The sequence below is a fragment of the Cynocephalus volans genome, chromosome 5 (genome assembly GCF_027409185.1).
Source record: "Cynocephalus volans isolate mCynVol1 chromosome 5, mCynVol1.pri, whole genome shotgun sequence".
Lineage (NCBI taxonomy): Eukaryota > Metazoa > Chordata > Mammalia > Dermoptera > Cynocephalidae > Cynocephalus > Cynocephalus volans.
The window spans coordinates 92,928,383-92,949,054 of record NC_084464.1 but is presented as its reverse complement, the minus strand read 5'-3'; the positions used below and the strand labels follow the sequence as shown (position 1 = coordinate 92,949,054).

General features: G+C 37.0%; 1 protein-coding gene across 2 annotated transcripts; it reads left to right on the top strand.

Annotated features, from left to right (window-relative positions):
• The first annotated feature begins 2,921 nt into the window (after nucleotides 1-2,921).
• On the top strand, nucleotides 2,922-19,867 carry SRSF12 (serine and arginine rich splicing factor 12). 2 transcript variants are annotated; one of them, XM_063097126.1, is made up of 5 exons: nucleotides 2,922-2,986; nucleotides 10,833-10,957; nucleotides 12,236-12,343; nucleotides 12,505-12,646; nucleotides 19,498-19,867. In XM_063097126.1, exons 1-5 carry the CDS (start codon nucleotides 2,922-2,924, stop codon nucleotides 19,865-19,867), a joined length of 810 nt encoding a protein of 269 aa, XP_062953196.1. The 2 variants fall into 2 exon arrangements, with proteins under 2 accessions (XP_062953196.1, XP_062953197.1); XM_063097127.1 differs by lacking the exons at nucleotides 10,833-10,957; nucleotides 12,236-12,343 and having other exon boundaries at nucleotides 2,926-2,986.
• The last annotated feature ends 805 nt before the right edge of the window (nucleotides 19,868-20,672 follow it).

Sequence of the window (20,672 nt, the reverse complement as noted above, 5' to 3'; positions counted from 1 at the left end):
AAAAAAAATTTGAATAGATGCTCCTGAGTAACAAAAAGAGTGTAAGAGATAGCCAGCTTAGCGTGTGGGCAGATAGGTAGAGAATAAGAGGAAAAGTCCTAAGTGTTTAGATTCTAAATGACAATAAGTTAGCCTATCAGCAATGTCCCCAGAGACAGTTCTCAGGAGTAAACACAAACATTAAAAATAAATTCATAACAGAAAGGACATTGTTGGGGGGGATGGGGGGGGAGAAGGGAGGGAGGTTTTGGTGATGGGGAGCAATAATCAGCTACAATGTGTATCGACAAAATAAAATTTAAAAAAAAAAAAAGAAAGAAAAATAAATAAATAAATAAATAAATTCATGTGTGCCTCTATTTTAAACATAGACTACTGATTTCAAACACTTGTCCACTAAGACAAGTTTTAACAAATTGAAAAAGATTCTGAATCTTTCTTACGATACTTTTTATGGAATTGTAATTTCAACGAAAAAACATTTTTTTTTCAATGAAAAATTTTAAATTTGTTTACTTTTGAAAAGTAAGATAAAGTAATGACAGTATCTAAATTACAAATGACATCAATTTTCCTAAAATATTTTCAAATCAAAGTCTCTCTCAGGGAAATAATTAAGAAGGATTAAATAGGCTATACTCTAAAAAATGTATTAAATGGAAAAGAAGGAATAGTTACCACAAAGAACAATACATTAAACTGTGCTGTAAAAAAGGGGGCTATGGTTATTAAACAATTGTCACATTTTACCAGTGGTATACTCCTTGGGAATCCCCTGGCAATTTAAACCTTTACAGTTCAAGTTTTTAATTGAACCTCCTTTCACAGATGAAGACCCCTTTCTTCAGATACTTTCATCAGTAGGAACAGAAAAACAAACACCACTTCACATCCACACTCCCGTCTTCACATAATCCCACAAAAGCTTTTTTCAAATTGTAAAGAGCTTTGTGGTCTTTTTTCTAATTCTGAATTAACCAGGTTGGCCCTAAGTCCAGTGACAAGTGTCCTTATATAAGACAGAAGATACAGAGAGGAGAAGGCTATGTAAAGACAGAGGTGGAGACTGGAGTTATGCAGACACAGTCAAGGAATGCCTAGGGGCCACCAGAGACTGGAAAAAGCAAGAAAGGATTCTCCCCTAGACCCTTCAGATGAGCATGGCCCTGTGGACACCTTGATATCACACTTCTGGCTTCTAGAACTCTAAGAGAATATGTTTTTGTTTTAAGCCACCAAATTTGTCATATGGTTTGAGCATCCCTCATCTGAAAATGTGAAATCCAAAACACTCCAAAATCCAAAATTTCTTGAGCACCTACATGATGCTCAAAGGAAATTCTCACTGAAGCATTTTGGATTTCACATTTGCAGATGAGAGATGCTCAACCAGTATGTATTCTGCAAATATTTCAAAATATGAAAATATCCAAAATCTGAAACATTTCTGGTCCTAAGCATTTTGGATAAGGGATACTCAACCTGTAATTTGTTATAGCAGCCATAGCAAAATAATACATACATAGTCGGCATTCCAAACTTTCCTATTATGAGCCCAGCCTACTCTCCACTTTCATTTTCCAATTCTTCTCCAGCTTTATGCTCCTGTTTGCCTCCTTTCATTTCCTATATTGCCTCAAGGTCTTTGCACATGCTGCTCCAGCGCACCAACTGCTCTTCTTCATTCTTCAACTATCTCTTCAAGACTTCTTCAGGGAAAAGTTAAGTGACCCTTTAGCACTGCTCACACCTTGCGCCCATAAGGGGCATATACTTCAGCAGCATATACTTCTTTTCACAGCCCTTATCATAGCTTGTATCTTTACCAGTGATTATTAGATTCTGCCTCCCTACCAAATTATAAACTCTATTGTCGGAACCCTGCCTCCCCTCCCCACCACTGTATTTCAGTCTAGTCCTGCGCCTGCTGTGCCATAGCAATCCCTTTTGGATGAATGGACAGTTACTGCTCCAGAAGGGTTGCAGACCTTGGGAAACTCTCATAGCCTTTGAGAGGGCTGTGAGCTAGGTAGGATGACCACATCATTTATACTTTAAGGCAGACCACGTCTGAGAGTGAAAGGGAGAGCTATTAGTAATTATGAATTACCTGGGTATGGTCCCAGCCCTGAGTTACAGGCTGTGCAGACCACAGGAGCAAACATGGAAGAAAGGATAACTAGAAGGGAATGGGCTACAACATTTTGGAGGAATGGGGAGGAGATAATTTAAATATGCTTAATTGCCACTGCATTTTAACTGCTTTCTCCTACATCGTGTATTCATTTATTCATTCGTTTGTTCTCAGTCTTCCTCTCTACAATGCAAACCCTAAGGGATGGCACTTGGCCCGTTTGTTCATTGCTACATCCTATACCTAGAACAGTGCCTGGCGCATAGCAGGCGTTCAATAAACATCTAAATAAATGTACTCACAGCTGAATATTATGCCCTAAGCGAATAATGGGTGAAGAATCAAAACACACACAAAACCAAAAAACCGAAAACTCAGTTAAAAAGCCTAAAGCTCAAGACTAGAGAGGCAGGAGGCCAGACAATTGCCAAGGTGTTGGGCTGAGGATAAGGCCGTGAAGGCTCCAGGGGCGGCTGCCTGCGCAGCGGTTCAAGGCGGGGCCCACTCCCACGCCGACCCCTCTCCGTATCCTCTCCCACCTCGGCCCTTGGGCCCCTCTGGCTTCCGCCCTCCTGGCGCACTCCGCCCCCGCGGGGTCCGTGCGGACAGGCTCGCCCGCGCAGCACCCCCTCCGCGCCGGCCTCTGCGGCTGCGCGCTGGCGGGGCCGAGGCCGAGGGGCGGGGGTCGCGCCGGGGGCCGGCGGAGCTGCTGTGGCGGCGGCGGCGGCGAGAGACGGCGGGAGCCCAGCAGCCGCGGGCAGACCCGGAGGGGACGGAGGAAGCCGTCATGTCTCGCTACACCAGGCCCCCCAACACCTCCCTGTTCGTCAGGAACGTCGCAGACGCCACCAGGTGAGCGGCGGCGGCCGCCGGTTGGGGAAGCGGGGGGCAGGTGGGGTAACGGCCGAGGCCCGGCGGCTCTGCCGGGAGCCTCCTCTCGAGCCCCGCGCGTGCAGCCCGGGGAGGTGTGAGCCCTCGGGCTCCTCCGGGGCCTGGGCGGGACTCGCGCCCCTCCCTCCCGGCCGGCGTTCCGCCCCAGGCCCCGCGGCGCTGTACGCCTCGGCCCCGCACCGGCGGCCGCGGAGCGCGGGTGCCCCTTTCTCGGGAGCCTGGGCCCTCTCCGCCGCTAGCCGCGAGGGTTTTCGCTCTAGCGGGTGCCTTCATTTCAGTCCCTTTGTCGCCGTGCCCGATAAAGCCTCGCGTCTAACCCTCCTAGATGAAGAGGAATTGGGGATGAAGAGAACGTGTTATAAAATAATGCGTACCTTGGGCCTTGCAAATTCTTGTCCCCCAATTCTGGTCCACTCACAGACGGTGCCGGTTAAATGTTACTCTTTACACAGCTTTACTCTGTCTACAAAAGATAACTTCAGTGAGTGAGATTTGTACGTTTTTCTTTAAACTTCTGAGTACATTATTAACACCCTTTATAACGGTTTGGGTGCCCTTACGTTACCTGGTTGGTTCTGATCGCACCCGTCTTCCTTTGAGAATTGTCTGCATAAGTCTTAAGAATGATTTTTTGATAAAGCACTCTCTCTCTTTAGTAGGAGCCAGAGGGAATTTGGGCGAGGGAAAGACATTAAAAGACATTTTCATTTCACTAGGCTTAATTTACTCCCCCTTCCAACCTTTGTAAGTATACAATATTATGTTATTATACATAAGGGATAGCTGAAGCTCAGAGTTTTAATGACTTACTTGGGGCTAGACAGGGACAAATATACGGAGCTCTTGACTCCATAGTCATGTGGAGTAATCATAATTTACCTTTGAGGAATAAGTGTTTAGTTTAGTTTTTTTTTTTTTAATTGATCGCTACAAATATACACGTTACAACTATAGGCGATAAGTTATTATATCATTGTTAACATGTAAAAGATGCCCTGTGTTTATATTTCCTCTCAACCTGTTTATCAATCCGTTACATAGAAAACACAAGCAAAACGAATGATTTGGGCAGGATTAAAACAAACAAACACAATTAAAAAGACCACTTGAAAACTGAATAAGCATCAAGCCTCTCCAGTATGTCTACAAAAATTCAGAGATTTCCAATTCTAATGGCCATAGGGGCCAGTAAGGATAATATAAATTACTGGAACTGTCAGGGTATAAAGCACAATAGGATGGTGTGCACTGTAGCAAATGGAAAAGGACAGGTGCTATCTAAAGTGAACAGCATCTGCGATTAAGCTCCAGCTGATAGCTGCCATGTAGACATTTGTACTCCTTGTTGCCACATCTTCCTAATTTTCAGAAGTGAGAAATCTGCCCTTTGTATGTGTAAACTTAATTTTAAAATGTTAGCATTTGTTAAATTGAATTATGAAATTCCCACTTTTGTAGATTTAAAGGTTGTAAAATATTGGCAATTTAATGTTTCCACACTTTTTCAATATTTAAACATTGTGCAGACCAAACAAAACACATCTACAGGTGACACCTGACCTCTGATGTAGGTAATCCATCACTGAGTAATTGAGACTGGTAATTGAGATTTACTGATTCCCTTTTGCATTTTTTCATCACTTTTTAGTGCTGCCACTGATGGGAAATCAAAGTGAAGGAGGTTATGTTGTATTAGTGAAATAATAATTGATAACATTTGTTGAATACTATGTGCCAGGCACTGTACTAAAAACTTTACATATATTTTCTTATTATATTTTCACAATAACCCTATAATGAATGTTCTTTGTTAGGCCCCTTTTACAGATAAGAAGCCAAGGCTTAGAGAGATTAAGTGTCTTGCCTATGATTGCATAGCTGGTGAGTGGTGTTATGAAAGTAGAGTCATCACGTGTAACCTATGTTAACTTTTTTCATACAAGGTAGTATACAGTGTAAGTTAACTAACAATATGAACCTAAACATGTTTTAAATTAGCAGTAATATTTTGTGTGCTTATGAAGAAAATTATTGGGATAAAATGTTAAACAAAACAGATAAAATTATATATGCAGTATGATTTCAGTTATATAAAAAATGAAGAAAGGAAAAACTATATATAAAATTAGACTGGAAAGAAATTCATTTGGGTGGTAGGACTTGACTGATTTTCTTTTCTTTTTTCCTAGTTTCATACACACACACACACACACATTTTTTTTTTGACTGGTAAGGGGATCGCAACCCTTGGCATGGTGTTGTCTGCATCGCGCTCAGCCAGTGAGCTCACTGGCCATCCCCATATAGGATCCGAACCCGCAGCCTCAGCGCTACCAGCGCCGCACTCTCCCAAGTGAGCCACGGGACCGGCCCTCAAATATTTTTCAAATTTTGTTTAATAAAAATGTTAGTTTTAAAATAAAGCCAAATTTTATTTAAAGTGTTTTATTGAGGTGCCATTTTAATAAGTATTATAAAGCATAAGACATTAAAAAACATTGTGGGTTAGCAAAAAATTTGATGTGAAATTGAACATGTGGACTAAGGAAATTTTAAAACTAAATTTAAAATTTGTGCTGTTTCTTTTCACTGTTGAAACAAGATGTGGATCAGGAAGAAAACGAGAGTTCTTCAAAAAGTTATAGAAAGATTTGTATTATTTTTCCATGATCTTTTTGAAGTACCATCGCATTAATTTTAGTATCTTTGCTTTTTTACTATGTAGAGGAATAGTTTTTTTTATTGTCAAATATAGTGTATCAAATGGAAAAAAGTAACATCCAAATCTCAAACATAGATAGCATTCCAGTTTTGATGCATAAACATATTAAGTTGGGGAGTAACAATCAAGTTGCTAAATAGCCCTCTCTTTGGAATATTTAGTAGCATTCTTTGGTTTCAGTTTATATGAGGCAATATGTTTTAATGGTGATGTAGAAAAAGCATTAAGCAAAATTCAGCAATATTCATGATAAAAAGCCTAAGCAACCTAGGAATAGAAGGGGACTTCTTCAGCTTAATAAAGGTCATCTATGAAAAGCCTAATATCATATTTAAAGGTAAAAGACTGAATGCATTTCCATCAAGATCAGGAACAAGGCAAGGATGCCCACTCTCATACCACCATTCAGCATTTTATTGCAGGTCCTAACCAGTGCAACAAGGTAAGAAAAATAAAAGACATAAAAATTGGAAAGGTAGAAGTAAAACCAATCCCTATTCTGAGGTGATGTGTTTACATAGAAAACACTGCAGAATTAACAACAAAACTACTATAACTAAAACTGAGTTTAGTAAGGTATCAGAATACAAGGTAAATAAAAACTTCATTTCTATGTATTAAAAGCAAACAATTGAAAATAAAATTTAAAAAAACAATTCCATTTTTACCATAACATTAAAAAGCATGAACAAATTTAACAAAAAATATGCAAAATCCTTTGTACTGAAAACTATATTGCCAAGAGAAATTTTAAAAGACCTAAATAATTTCATAGATATATACCATGTTCATGGATTAGAAGACAAATTATTATCAGTTCTCTCCCAAATTGATCTATAGATTCAAAGTAATCCTGATCAGTGGCATTTTTTTCTAAAAAAATAGAAACTGATAAGTTAATTTTAAATTTATATTGATATGCAGAGGATCTAGAATAACCAAAATAATATTGGAAAAAAGGACATTGAAGCTGGAGGACTTAAATTTACCTGACTTCAAGACTTAACTAAAAAGATACAGTAATCAAGACAATGTGATACTGGCCTAAGGGTAAACAAAAGTCAATAGAACAGAATAGAGAGTCTGTAAATAACCCACACTTATAGAGTCAATTGATTTTTGACAAAGGCAGGAAAGCAATCCAGTGAAGAAAGTTTTCACAAATGGTGCTGGAACAACTGGATATCCATACAGAAAAAAGATAAAATGCAACTGTAACCTCTCCCTCACATCATAATTTGAGCTGGATCATTGATCAAAGTGTAAAAAATAAAACAATAAAGTTGCTGGTCAGTTAGCTCGGTTAGAGCACAGTCTTATAACACCAAGATCACAGGTTTGGATCCTCGTACAGTCCAGTGCCAAAACAAAAAACCATCATTAAAAATGGGCAAAAAATGTAGACACTTCACAACAATATATATCTAAAGAAATGGGCAATTCGCACATGAAAAAGTGCTCAACTCGTTTGTCATTAGGGAAATGCAAATTAAAACCACAGTGAGATCCCACTTAAACACCCTCTAGAAATAGCTAAAATTTAAAAACTGACAGTACCACATGCTGACAAAAATTGGCACCACTGGAACTGTTGCTTGTGCTTGCTGATGCAAGCATATATATATATGCTTATATAAAATGGTAAAACCACTTTGCAGAACTATTTGGCAGTTTCATAAAAGTTAATTTTGTACATCTTTGATGCAGCAATTCCACTCCTAGGTAGTTAAACAAAATAAATGGTCTGTAAGCATGAAGATATATTTCACCACACTGGTCATTAGGTAAATTAGAATGAAAACAACAATGACATACTCATTCACTTCATATGTTTCAGAATGGGAGGACTGAAAATTGTTAATAAGGTGGTGGGGCAGTGAGAATTCTGCATGTTTTGGGGGAGTGTAAATTGGTTTGGCCACTTTGGAGAACATGTAGTGAAGCTGAAGATAAACATACCCTTCAACCCAATTCCTTTGCTAGTGATATATCCCAGAAAACTATAGTAGAGCTCTAGGAAGTACATGTACCATAATGTGCACTGCAACACAGCTTGGAGTTCAAAAAAATTTTTATGAAGAAACCATCTTAAATGTTTATCCACAGAAAAATGGATGAATAAATTGTGGTTTATTCATAACAATATCATGCAGAGTTAAAATGAGTAATCTAGAGCTACATGGAGAAATCTCAAGGGGGGAAAAGCAAGGTATAAAATGATGCAAATAATCTGGTACCATTTATGTAAAATTTGATATATATAAAAACACATACTTATGGATATGTGAATTTGCAGTAAAAATATAGTTATGCAGGAGAATGATGGACACCAGTGATTATTTCTAAAGTAGAAGGGTATAATGTCTTATTTCTAAAATATACTGAAAATTAATGGCACAAATGGCAAGTATTGAGATAAAATAAATCTTGTTGGTAGGTACATGAGTGTTTGTTTAATTGTTCTCTGTACTTTCTTTTTTTTTTTTTTTTTTTTTTTTAATTTTTATTTATTTATTTATTTATTTTTTTAAAGATGACCGGTAAGGGGATCTTAACCCTTGACTTGGTGTTGTCAGCACCACGCTCAGCCAGTGAGCGAACCGGCCATCCGTATATGGGATCCGAACCCGGGGCCTTGGTGTTATCAGCACCACACTCTCCCGAGTGAGCCACAGGCCGGCCCCTCTGTACTTTCTGAATGTTGAAGTATATCACACCAAAAATGCAAAAATAATTGAAATCGAAACAATAGCTAACAGGCAAGGGAGTGGAGACAGTGAAGGGGGAGCCAGCTGTTTTGAGAAGATCTGTTCCTTCAGACTCCCATCACCCTTGGCTTCCAGAACTCCAGGCCTCTGTGACACATGTTCCAGCCTCCTCCTTTACATTATCTAGGATCCCTTTTCTGTTGAATGAAGATTGGTTGCCTCAAAAGACCATCATTTAAATTCTAGCTTTGCTACTGGCTGTGTGTACCTCTGGGCAAGGTAACTTCTTTCACCCTCAGTCTCCTTGACCCTTAAATGTTACTCTTAAATATGGTAACAGTAACATATTCTTCACTCATTGGTAGGCAGATGTATATTGAGTGCTTACTGTGCCCAGCAGCTGTGCTAAGTACAAATAGGCTGGCAAAGACACCTGCTTTAGCAGTGATTCTTAACCTTCAGTCTCACAGTTGCCTATGAAACCCTTAAAAATTAAACATAACTGGGCCTCACCATAGGAAGCATTAATTAGGTCTAGAGTTAATGCATCGGGCTGGGGTGCCTGTTTCTGTAACATCCCCTTCACAAATTAGTCCAATATTCAGGAATGTTTGAGAATCTTTACCACACAGTCTTTGTTCTGAGGGAGCAGGAATTGTGTTTTTTTGTTTTTTGTTTTTTTTGTTCCCCACTGTATCCCTAGAGGCTGGCACATAGTAGGTGTTCGATAAGTATTTGTTGAATGAATAAGTGAAAGAAAAAAAGACATTGTCATAGGTCTCTAAAGCTAATAGCTTATTAGGGAAGGCAGACAAACATGTTACTATAGTGAGTATTAAATAAAGTATGTCACGGGGCTGGCCCGTGGCTCACTCGGGAGAGTGTGGTGCTGATAACACCAAGGCCACGGGTTCGGATCCCATATAGGGATGGCCGGTTGCTCACTGGGTGAGCGTGGTGCTGACAACACCAAGTCAAGGGTTAAGATCCCCTTACCGGTCATCTTTAAAATAAATAAATAAATAAATAAATAAAGTATGTCATGATATTGGCTGTGCTGCCTGGCATGTGCTGGATGCTTAGTTAATGTTAGTTGAATCTTCGTGTAATAACTCCAAATCCCCATCTCTAGCCTTAATCAGTGATTCTTCTCTTCTGACTTTTAGTCTTGAGAAGAAATTAAATTCATATAACTAGTATAATAACAATTTTCAGTTGCCTACAGAACTGTTATGGATGTTCCACCATCACCTCAAATTTTGCATTTCTAAGCATGAAAACTGCTTTTTTTGTTTTTTTAAATTCTTTTTCTTTTATTCTGAAAATTGCTTCCTTTGCAACCTAGCTCTTTTCCAACTAATTTTTGTCATTGACACCATCTTTCTTCCATTTGCCCAAAGAAGCTTTGCCGCCGTCTTTGAGTCTTTTCTTTGTACAGTATGTTTTGAAGTACTCATTTCTCCTGAGCCATGTTTTGTGTTCACAGCTTGATGCTGAAACCCTTATGATCTCCATGAGTCAATAGAGTGTAATGGTTAAGAAAACAGACTAGTGTCAGACTGTGGAAGTTTGATTCCATCTCTGTCACTTGCTGGCTCAGTGACCTCAGGGGGATTAATCTGTTTGTGTCCTTATCTGTAAACAACCATAGGGTTATTGTGAGAATTAAGTGGTCTTAAGATGAACAGTGGCTAGTATATAAATGTACTATAACTACCAGCTATTACTGCTAAATATTTTGTTCCATCAGTTACATTGCAGCTCCATGAAGAAAAATATTATACCATGTATTTCCTTGTCTTTCTCCTCACTACCTATCACAGTAGATGACATATAGAGGCTCAAAGTACCTGTCAATTTTGAGAATAGTTATTTTGCTTTATGTTTAGTAGTAAAAAATTCTTTATTTTTTTTTAAGCCTGAGAAATAATTTTAGGACTTCTTTGGAATCTAATTCTTGCTATCCAAAAACAAGATTTAGCATAAACATGAAATTTTAATGAGACAAATGAATGCGTTCTTAATGAAACAGTTCATTATTAAGTCTTGTAATGGGGATAACTTTTAAAGGTAATGTGCTAGGTCAGTGTTTCTTGAAATTGGCTAAGCATAACAACTACCTGGAGTGCTCGTAAAAATACAGATTTCCAGTCCCTAATCCAGACTTCCTGAATCAGAATTTCTGAGAGGCCTGAGAGTCTTTTTTTTCTTTTATTCCTTCCTTTAAAAACCTGGGGTGATTCTTACAAGAGACAATTTTAGATAATACTGGTCTAGATGATGTACTTTCTTTTCAAAGTTTCCACTGGATTTCTGTAGGCAAAATATTTTAATCCAGCTACTCATATCTTTTTGCCTTATTTCTAAAATACTTCAGGCCTGAGGACTTGCGCCGTGAATTTGGTCGATATGGCCCTATAGTAGACGTTTACATTCCACTTGACTTCTACACTCGCCGGCCAAGAGGATTTGCTTATGTTCAATATCCTTTATTTTTATTGTGTGCATTTGAATGTCCTGTATATATGTGCTTATGTGTATATGTATTCAGGAGCATATATTATGAGATTAATATTTCCTAATTAAATGTGTTTATTTCTTTATCTCAGAAAATCTAAAGCAGTCCACAGTAGCTGGCAAGCACCCCCCAGTTTGAACCAACCTGTTAGCTAGAATCCAAGCATAAACCAAGCAGGCAAGACAAAAGGCACCTAAAGTTCAAGCACCAAGGAGTAAAGAGGGAGGGTGGACACAGATATAAAGACCTGGAAGAGGGGAAGTCTTTATCAAGCAAAAGACGAAGCCAACACCAGGTCGAGACTTCGGCTTTCCTACATTTACTCAGAGTTCCAGAGTCAAAGCCAAGTCTGATTTTGTTGGTTCTGCGTCTCTTGTAAAGTCCATCTTGCAAGCCTTAAAGAGTAAAGGTCAAGGCTCAAGACCAAGTGACATTGAGGTAATTGCCAAAATCTCATTTTATATTGCATTTATTGAGCTTTTTCTGTTTGCTATTTTTAAAAAATTAAACCAGTAAACAACCTCCTGAAATATAACTATTTGATCATTTTATATATCTAATTTCCATTATAGTTAGGTTTAGTATTATATAACTTATATAGATACAGGAGTTTAGTGGGGTATTACCAAGCAGTATATGTAATTTCAGATATTTGCAGATTGCTTTTATGTTTCTTTTTATGCTTATATCCCAAGTAGCAAAAACATAAAGGAATGTTCAATATGGTAGATTAAAAGGTAGATATCATTTTTAAAAGACTAAGTCAGTTTTTGTTTTAGCTCACTACTATGTGTGCAGTTTTATTTATAATAAGCAATTTTTCCTAGATGTCATAATTTAAAAGCCTTTTAATGAAAGCGTAATTTTAATTTCAGAATAAAGGCTTCTACATTCTGGTATTTTCAGTGAAAAACCTCATGGATCCTTTATCTGAAAGAAGGGAATGAGTCCTAAATAGTTTTATAAAGCTAGTCAATTTTGGATATTTTTTTTTTCTCATGACATGTTTCAAATTATACATGTATAATGCAGCTACACTGATGTATACATTAAAAGTACAGTTACACTTTTTCTTTTAGGTTCATAATGGGGCATTTCTTTTCATAATGAAAAGTGAAATTTTTTCTGGTTATTCATATTATATTGGAGATGAGCTTAATAACTTGAACTTGTTTTTCCTATTAATTTCATTTCACATATAAATAATACTCTAAAAATATTTTTACTTGATGTCTGATGTTCAAAGTATCCTTAACAGCTAGTCATATTTGAAGATGTTCGAGATGCTGAAGATGCTCTTTATAACCTCAATAGAAAGTGGGTATGTGGCCGTCAAATTGAAATACAGTTTGCACAAGGTGATCGCAAAAGTAAGTATGATTAAACATCAGATGTTATTTATTCAGCAGAATGAGTTTCAGCAGTAACAGATTTTTTTAATGTAAAATGCTTTCAGAAAATGATACTTGTTGAGTGGCTGTTAATAGGGTTTTCAGGTAATAAATTATAAGTCTTATTCTTTATATTCTAGCACCAGGCCAAATGAAATCAAAAGAACGTCATCCTTGTTCTCCAAGTGATCATAGGAGATCAAGAAGCCCCAGCCAAAGGAGAACTCGAAGTAGAAGTTCTTCATGGGGAAGAAACAGGAGGCGGTCTGACAGCCTTAAAGAGTGAGTACAGAATACAAGAGGATTAAAAACTTCATTTTCTGCTTTTTCTGGAAAACATTTTAAAGAGATTTTAAAACAGGCCACTTGAATCATTTTGTTTAATATATGTAAACAATTAACTTGTAGAAAGAAATGCTCTTCTCTGTTTATTATGTATTGTTATTTAACTTGGGCTTTTGGATACCTTCCAGTGTTCTTATTTCATGACAGACTTAACTGTAACTTTTTTTTTTTTTTTTTTTTTTTAAAGATGACCAGTAAGGGGATCTTAACCTTTGGCTTGGTGTTGTCAGCACCACACTCAATCAGTGAGCTAACTGGCCATCCCTATATAGGATCCGAACCTATGGCCTTGCTGTTATCAGCACCTCACTCTCCTGAGTGAGCCACGGGCCGGCCCATTAACTGTAACTTTTTAAATGGAAAGATAATATATACTGAAGAAAAGGCAAAAATTAAAAATGTACTTAAAATGAAGAATTAAAGATAAACAGAATTTTCCTAGGGCTGAACAGTTAGCTTAGTTGGTTAGAATACAGCCTTTTAACACCAAGGTCACAGGTTTGGATCCCCGTACCAGCTAGCCACCAAAAAAAAAAAAAAAAATTTCATAAATGAGACCCAAAATTCAGAATCTTGAGTTCTGAAAATGACTAAATTTGTAAGATATATAATACAATCATTTGTGAAAGGAAGGTCAACTAGTATAAATTAATGTACTTATAATAGGTAAATTATTATCAAGAATAAATTCCAAGTATGGCAGTATTGTAGGAAGAAGACATAAAAAATAGTTAATTTAGGGAGAAGAGATATTTGCAAGTTATCTATTTTGCCAGCCAGGAATTTGTTTCTGTTAGAATACAAGTAATAGTAAATCTCAATAGAAATTAATTACATGATGAAGCTATTGAAATAATAATTGAAATTGTATTGGTATGCTTGAATTCTTAAACATTTATAGTATTTATCTTCAGTTTTAATGCTGTAATTATTTCATAGGCACGTAGAATTTTAAGGTGGATTCTTAAAGAATATCAGCATATACAATAATATGTAGTACATATAGTACACCTAAGCTTGATAGGCCCACATAGCTTCAAATCAAAGCCATTTACCACAGCTGTTCACTTTCACTCCCAGTCCCTCCGTTCCTCAACTTCCAGAGCCTAGACAAGAAAAAGTCTAACAAAGGGTATACATAGCAGAGCCAAATAGAGAGTGTCATTACCCCAAGTCCTTAGTTCTAAAACCAAGATTGTGAAGTGGACTGGCTCTTATTTCTCCAGCCAAGTAGAAAGGAAATATAAGAGAGAACCACTTCCACGTTCTGTGGCTTTTTAATACCCAAGAATCCTAATTGCTAGAAAGTGTGGCCTAGTCAGAGCCATCAAATCTTTTTTTTTTTTTTTTTTTTCGTGACCAGCGCTCAGCCAGGGAGTGCACCGGTCATTCCTATATAGGATCTGAACCCGCGGCGGGAGCGTCGCTGCACTGCTAGCGCAGCACGCTACCGAGTGCGCCACGGGCTCAGCCCAGAGCCATCAAATCTTATATGTCAAATAAGTACCTCACCTCTGATGTGATCCAAATGCTTTGATTTTGGCCCATCCTTGGGTAGACGTGAAGCTGGGGAAGCTTTAAGCTCCTCTTATAAGCTGTGAGAACCCAGGTCAGGATTGGGCCATTACCAAGATTGTTGAAGAACTACTTATAAACAGCCATAGCATATTTTAGATCTTGATCTTTATTATCATCCTGTCTCTGGTAGACTAACAATATAAACCTCTCTTACATCTTGTGGAGAATGACCCAGTTTGTTCCATGGCTAAAGGAAAATGATTTTTTCCATTGATAGGCTATTTGAAATTTAGACTATGGTATATTGTTTCTATACTCAAACACAAAGTTGTATTTATAGAATTTAAAACATGTTGAGACCAAATTAAGACTGTTTTCTTAATTTACATGCCTTGCATACAGGAAAACAACACCAATATCAATTATACTGCTTCTAGCTTCACAGAGGACATGAATATTATAAGGGAGTAATGTACAACAGTTTAGATTACTTTGAATTTTATATGTATATCCTCTAACTATGTTTATATGTATACATACACACATATACAAATATATAATTTAGTTTACGTTTAGAATGATGTGATTGGTATATATAAAATGAATGGTTTAATCTATAAATCAAAGAACAAAGTAGATGTCAGTTTTTACCTAAGCAGCACTGCCCTAAATTACTGAATAATAAGAAATCCACTGGCCTTGGTGAAAAAGATTTAGCTTGTAAAAGAAAAAAGAAAAGCCCATTGGCTTCATTAAAAATTTAAATTGTTTCCAAATGCATTAGAACCTTAGTTAACCAGTTTACTCCTCCTGGTTGATCTAAATAAGGTAGATATTCACATCATTGTCTGCCTTCTAGTGGAAGTAAAGTATAACACTTGGCTCGAAAAAAAAAAAAAAAAAGTGGCCTTTAATATTCTCCAATCATCATGGAGTATTAGAGATAGAAAGGACCACATCTTTCAAGACAATGCTTTTCTTCTTTGTACTAGTTAAAAGACCATTGCTTAACCTCCCTGACCCAATTTTTCTCATTTTAAAAACTCTTTTATAGAGAATGCAAATCTTAACCTAGCTCTCAAAGTATTCATGAGGATCAGATTTTGTATGGGTGGGTGGGTGTAAGTGTATATTTGTGTGCGTGTGTGTGTGTGTGTGTGTGTGTGTATGTTTGTGTGAATGTGGATCAGAATATATATAAACCTAATACGTACTGTAAAAGGAGATCTGTTTTGCCTTCGTCTTATTTTGCCTTTTCTGGATGTAGAAAAAAACTAGTTTGTTGCTGTCACTAGACTATGAATTCTTTGAAGGACAAGGACTTTTGTCTTATTCATGAGTATATCCCTAGCAGCTAGCAGTAGTTCTTAGCTCATATTAGGTATTCCATAAGTCTTTGTTGACTTTAAGTCAATGAATGTGTCCAAGAGGTCTTCAGAAAGTTGTAGAAAGATTGTATTACCTTTTAATTCCATTTTTTCCTTGAACTTTTTGAAGTACTCTTATACACAGTTGATCCTTGAACAACACGGGTTTGAACTGTGTGGGTCCACTTATTTGTGGAGTTTTTTCAACCAACCTTGAGTCAAAGATACAGTATTCAAGGGATGCGGAACCCACTTATACAGAGAGCTGACTTTTCATGTACACGGGTTCTGCAGGGCCAACTGTGTGACTTGAGTATCCCAGATTTTGGTATCCATGGGGAGTGTGGTGTGGGGGGGTGTCTGGAACCAATCCCCCGTGGATACCAAGGAACAACTGTGTTAGAACTCTAAATATTACTGAAAAATACTAAAATTTTCTCTTAGCCACCTTTAGTCTAAATATAATGTCTTTTTTTTCATATGTTAGGATTTCTTTTCAAGGACATTTTTCCCATTTTGTTTTCTACAGCTATCTATGAAATAACTGAAATTTAATAATTTCTAAAAGACTGTGTATTTATTCCATAATATATTTAATATATTTCTACTTCAATATATTTACACTTCCCAGTGTTCTGTATTCCTTCCTCTAGTTCAGTGTTTCTAGCTGGTATCATTTTCCTTCAGTCTAAAGATTTTTAAGTATTATAGTACAGGTCTGCTAGCAGTGAATTCTTTCAGCTTTCGTTTGTATGAAAACTACTTTACTTTACATTCATTTTTGACAGATATTTTTGCTGGTGATGGAATTCTAGGTTGGCAGGTTTTGGGGATTTTTTTTCTTTCTTTAATAATGCCATTCCATTGTTTTTCTGATACCTGTAATCAGCTGTCTTATTGTTGCTGCATTGTTGCTGCTTTGAAGGGAATTTGTCTTTTATTCTCTGGCAGCTTTTAAGATGTTCTCTTTGACTTTGGTTTTTTGTAGTTTGACTGTGACATGCCTAGTGTAGTTTTCTTTGTATGAGGGGACTTCAGAAAGTTCATAGACAAATGGAATTAAAAGATAAAAATAAGGAATATAAATTTTATTTCTCAGCATACACCATCAAGTTCAAGACATTTTTGTAAGCAATGATACCAGTCATATTTAGTCCATCTCTAAAGAACTGAGGGTCCTGGGAATTTAACCATGTCAGTGCACTCTTTTTTGACATTAAGAACTAAAGAAAAATAGGTGCCCTTTAAAGATTTTTTAAAATTAGGAAACAAAAAGAAGTCAGAAGGAGCCATATCAGGACTGTAAGGTGGACACCTAATGTTTCACATCAAAACTCTCACAAAATTGCCCTTGTTTGATGAGAGGTATGAGCAGGAGCACTGTTGTGGAGGACTCTCTGGTAAAGCTTTCCTGGAAATTTTTCTGCTAAAGCTTTGGCTAACTTTCTCCACTCTCATAATAAACAGATGTTATCATTCTTTGGCCCTCCAGAATGTCAAGAAGCAAAATGCCTCGAGCTTCCCCAAAACTGTTGCCAGTATCTTTCCTCTTGACTGATCCATCTCTGCTTTCACTGGACTATGTTAGCCATGGTTTTGATTGTGCTTTTTCTTCAAGATCATACTGGTAAAACCATGTGTCATATCCTGTTATGGTCCTTCAAAGAAATGCTTCAGGATCTTGATCCCACTTTTTTAAAATTTCCACTGAAAGCTCTGTTCTTGTTGAAAGCTGATCTGGGCACAACATTTTGGTACCCATGAAAGTTTGCTCCACTTTAATTTTTCAGTCAGAATTGTGTAAGCTGAGCCAGTTGAGATGTATGGTAGTGTTTGCTATTGTTTCTGCTGTTAAACTGTCAGCCATCTTCAGTTAGGGCACAAATAACATTAATTTTTTTCCTGGCAAATTGAGATGGATGGTCTGCCACTGCAGGCTTCCACCTTCCCCATTCTTCCACCCAAGCCTCACCATCAGTTTCATGTTTATTCTTGCTTCAGTTTTAGCAGAAATCATGTTGCTCTGATAGGGGTCTCTTTTCAAACTGATGTCTTATATAGACATCAGTTTAGACACATTATAACAGGTTAGTATGAGTTTATTTTGGTGGAAAAAAATTTGAAGTCCATGCATAGTGTTTTCATAATATGCATTTTCCATGAATCTTTTGCAGACCTCTCGTTTATTCTACCTGGGGTTTATTGAGCTTGTAATTGTGAGTTGATGCCTTTTATTAGTTTTGGAAAATTCTAGGCCATTATGTCTTCAAATATTGCTTCTGCTTTATTGAATCTTTCATCTTGGCTGTGTGACCGTATACCACATATCTCTTCCTCTTGGGATTTCTTAAAATTCCTTTTCTCTCATGTTTCAGTAGGATGTTTTTCTAATAATATTTCAGTTCACTATTTCTTCTGCTGTATCCAGATTGCTGTTAAGTCCATCTCATGTCATCTTAATTTCAGATATTATATATTTTTAGTTCTAAAATGTCATTTGTTTCTTTTTATAGATTCCAATTGCCTGTTGAAATTCAGCTTTTCATCTGTTTTGTCTATCTTTTCCTCTTATTTTCTTGAACATATTAGTCTTAGTAAGTTTTTGAATTCATGTCCAATAGCACCAATATCCAAATCACACTGGGTCTCTTTCTTTTGTTTTTTATTTTCCTTGGTTTTAGTCATTTTTGCTTATTTTTTCATGTGCCTCATCATTTTTTTAAATTGGATGTTGGACACTGTGGACATAAAATTATAGAAGCTCTGGATGATCCTCTGAAGAAAGTAGTTTTCTTCCAGCAGTCAGAGTACTGGCAGATCACTTTGATCCTGTTAAGGCTTTGTTTGGGGCATTGTTAAAGCTTATCTGTTTTGGATTTGCATTTACTCCTAGGTCATGGCCCTTACCTCTAGGATGTGGCCCTTCTGTGTTAATTGAAAGCCTGGATTTTTTTTTTTTTTTTTTTTTTAAAAGATGACCGGTAAGGGGATCTCAACCCTTGGCTTGGTGTTGTCAGCACCACGCTGAGCCAGTGAGCTAACCGGCCATCCCTATATAGGATCCGAACCCGGGGCCTTGGTGTTATCAGCACCACACTCTCCCGAGTGAGCCACGGGCCAGCCCGAAAGCCTGGATTTTTGCCCAAGGCTCCTCAACCTCTTAGGGACTTGAACTCCAGCCTCGCTCCCGTGCACTGTTATCTGATTAAATTTCAGCTCAGTTCTTGAATTTCCCAATTGCTGTTTTTTGCTGGCCTCTTGGAGTCTCATCCTTTGCATGTACAACTTATAAGATAGCCAGTGACTTAAAAAGAATCTGTAGGCAGATTTTAGGGATTCTGTTTGGTCTGTTTCCCTTGTCTCTGGAATTTTGCCTCTCAAGTCCCAGCCATTTTGGTAGCCCTAAATTCTAACTTCTATCTCTTCAGTGTAGTCAAACAGTCATTGTATGGTTGGACTCAATTCCCCCATGCTGTCATATGGAAGATGGTCTTAGTAAAACCATCTTGTAACCCCTCAAGTTATGCTTTTAATGCCTTTGAACAGTTGTTTCTTAAATGTTACATAGCTGTTTTCTATGGAAAGATTAGTCTAGTACAAGCTGCTCTATCATGGCAGCACCCAGAAGTCCTGCTTCTAGGTTTTTGTTTTTATAAGCATTATTTGATAAACTTGAAATAATTGTTTTCTTTCTCTCTCCTTTTTTTTAAAAAAAATCTTTTTTCCTTCAGATTTTTGTATCTCTTAAGAGTTGTGTAACCCAGACTAAATATAAATATGCAGGACATTTTTCAGTACCGATGACCCATTTGTTGTGTAAAGTATAAAAGTTTACTGAAAGTGTTATTTTCTAACCTATTGTTTTGTGTGAAATATATGCTCTAACATTATGAATGTTTGCAGGTCTCGACACAGACGATTTTCTTATAGCCAGTCTAAATCTCGTTCCAAATCACTACCAAGGCGGTCTACCTCAGCAAGGCAGTCAAGAACTCCAAGAAGGAATTCTGGTTCTAGAGGACGGTCAAGGTCCAAGTCCTTACAAAAAAGATCCAAGTCAATAGGAAAATCACAATCAAGTTCACCTCAAAAGCAGACTAGCTCAGGAACAAAATCAAGATCACATGGAAGACATTCTGACTCCATAGCAAGATCCCCATGTAAATCTCCCAAAGGGTACACCAATTCTGAAACTAAAGCACAAACAGAAAAACATTCTCATTTTCGGTCACATTCCAGATCTCAGAGTTATCGTCATAAAAACAGTTGGTGAACAGCAACTGAAGAGCACTACATAGTTTTTAATATAAGTTATTAAACCTCTCATTATGTTAAATAAAAATTCTTCAAGGCTTACAGAAAATGTGAGTTGATATTAGTTACTTTGGGCATGTGTAAGAAAAAATAAAAGCTCTCTAGCTTTGGATTAATAAAGATTTGGTCTCAATTTAAGGGCCCACACCACAAATTATGATGTATCATATGTCACCATTTTATGGACCATTTTTTGTTTACATTGTGGCAGAAGGGTTATTTTCAAAGGAAATGGGTAAAATTGAACTAATTTAGAAAATTCTACCTGGATACTTTTACAAAAATATTTTTTACTTTAAAGCACTTTCATGTAAAAAAGTAATTATGACTGTATAATTGCATAGGGCAGACTTAAACTGTTTGACACCTATGTCTCTTTTGTGTCTTATTTAAACTTGGGCCAATTCCTGGTTGATATTAGTTCATATTACAAAATTTGACATCCCAGAAAGTAGAATTTATATAGAGATCAAGTATTCAAAAGATGCATTCTCTCTTGAGCTCAAAGAAGGTTTTATTTTTATTGGATGGAACAATATAGGTAAGTTGACATGAAATTGTGTCCTGTACCATGTTCACTTCAGAAATGTTAAAACATTTTAGAAATACTGGATTTTGAAAGATTTGAGACTACTTCTTTAAAAATTATGGTGTGCAACACTCACAATCCAAAAATATTCTTATTAAGCCTTACATATTTGAACAGTGATACATTTTGTATAAAATCATATTTTATACCATTATTTCTACATACCTACTTTTCA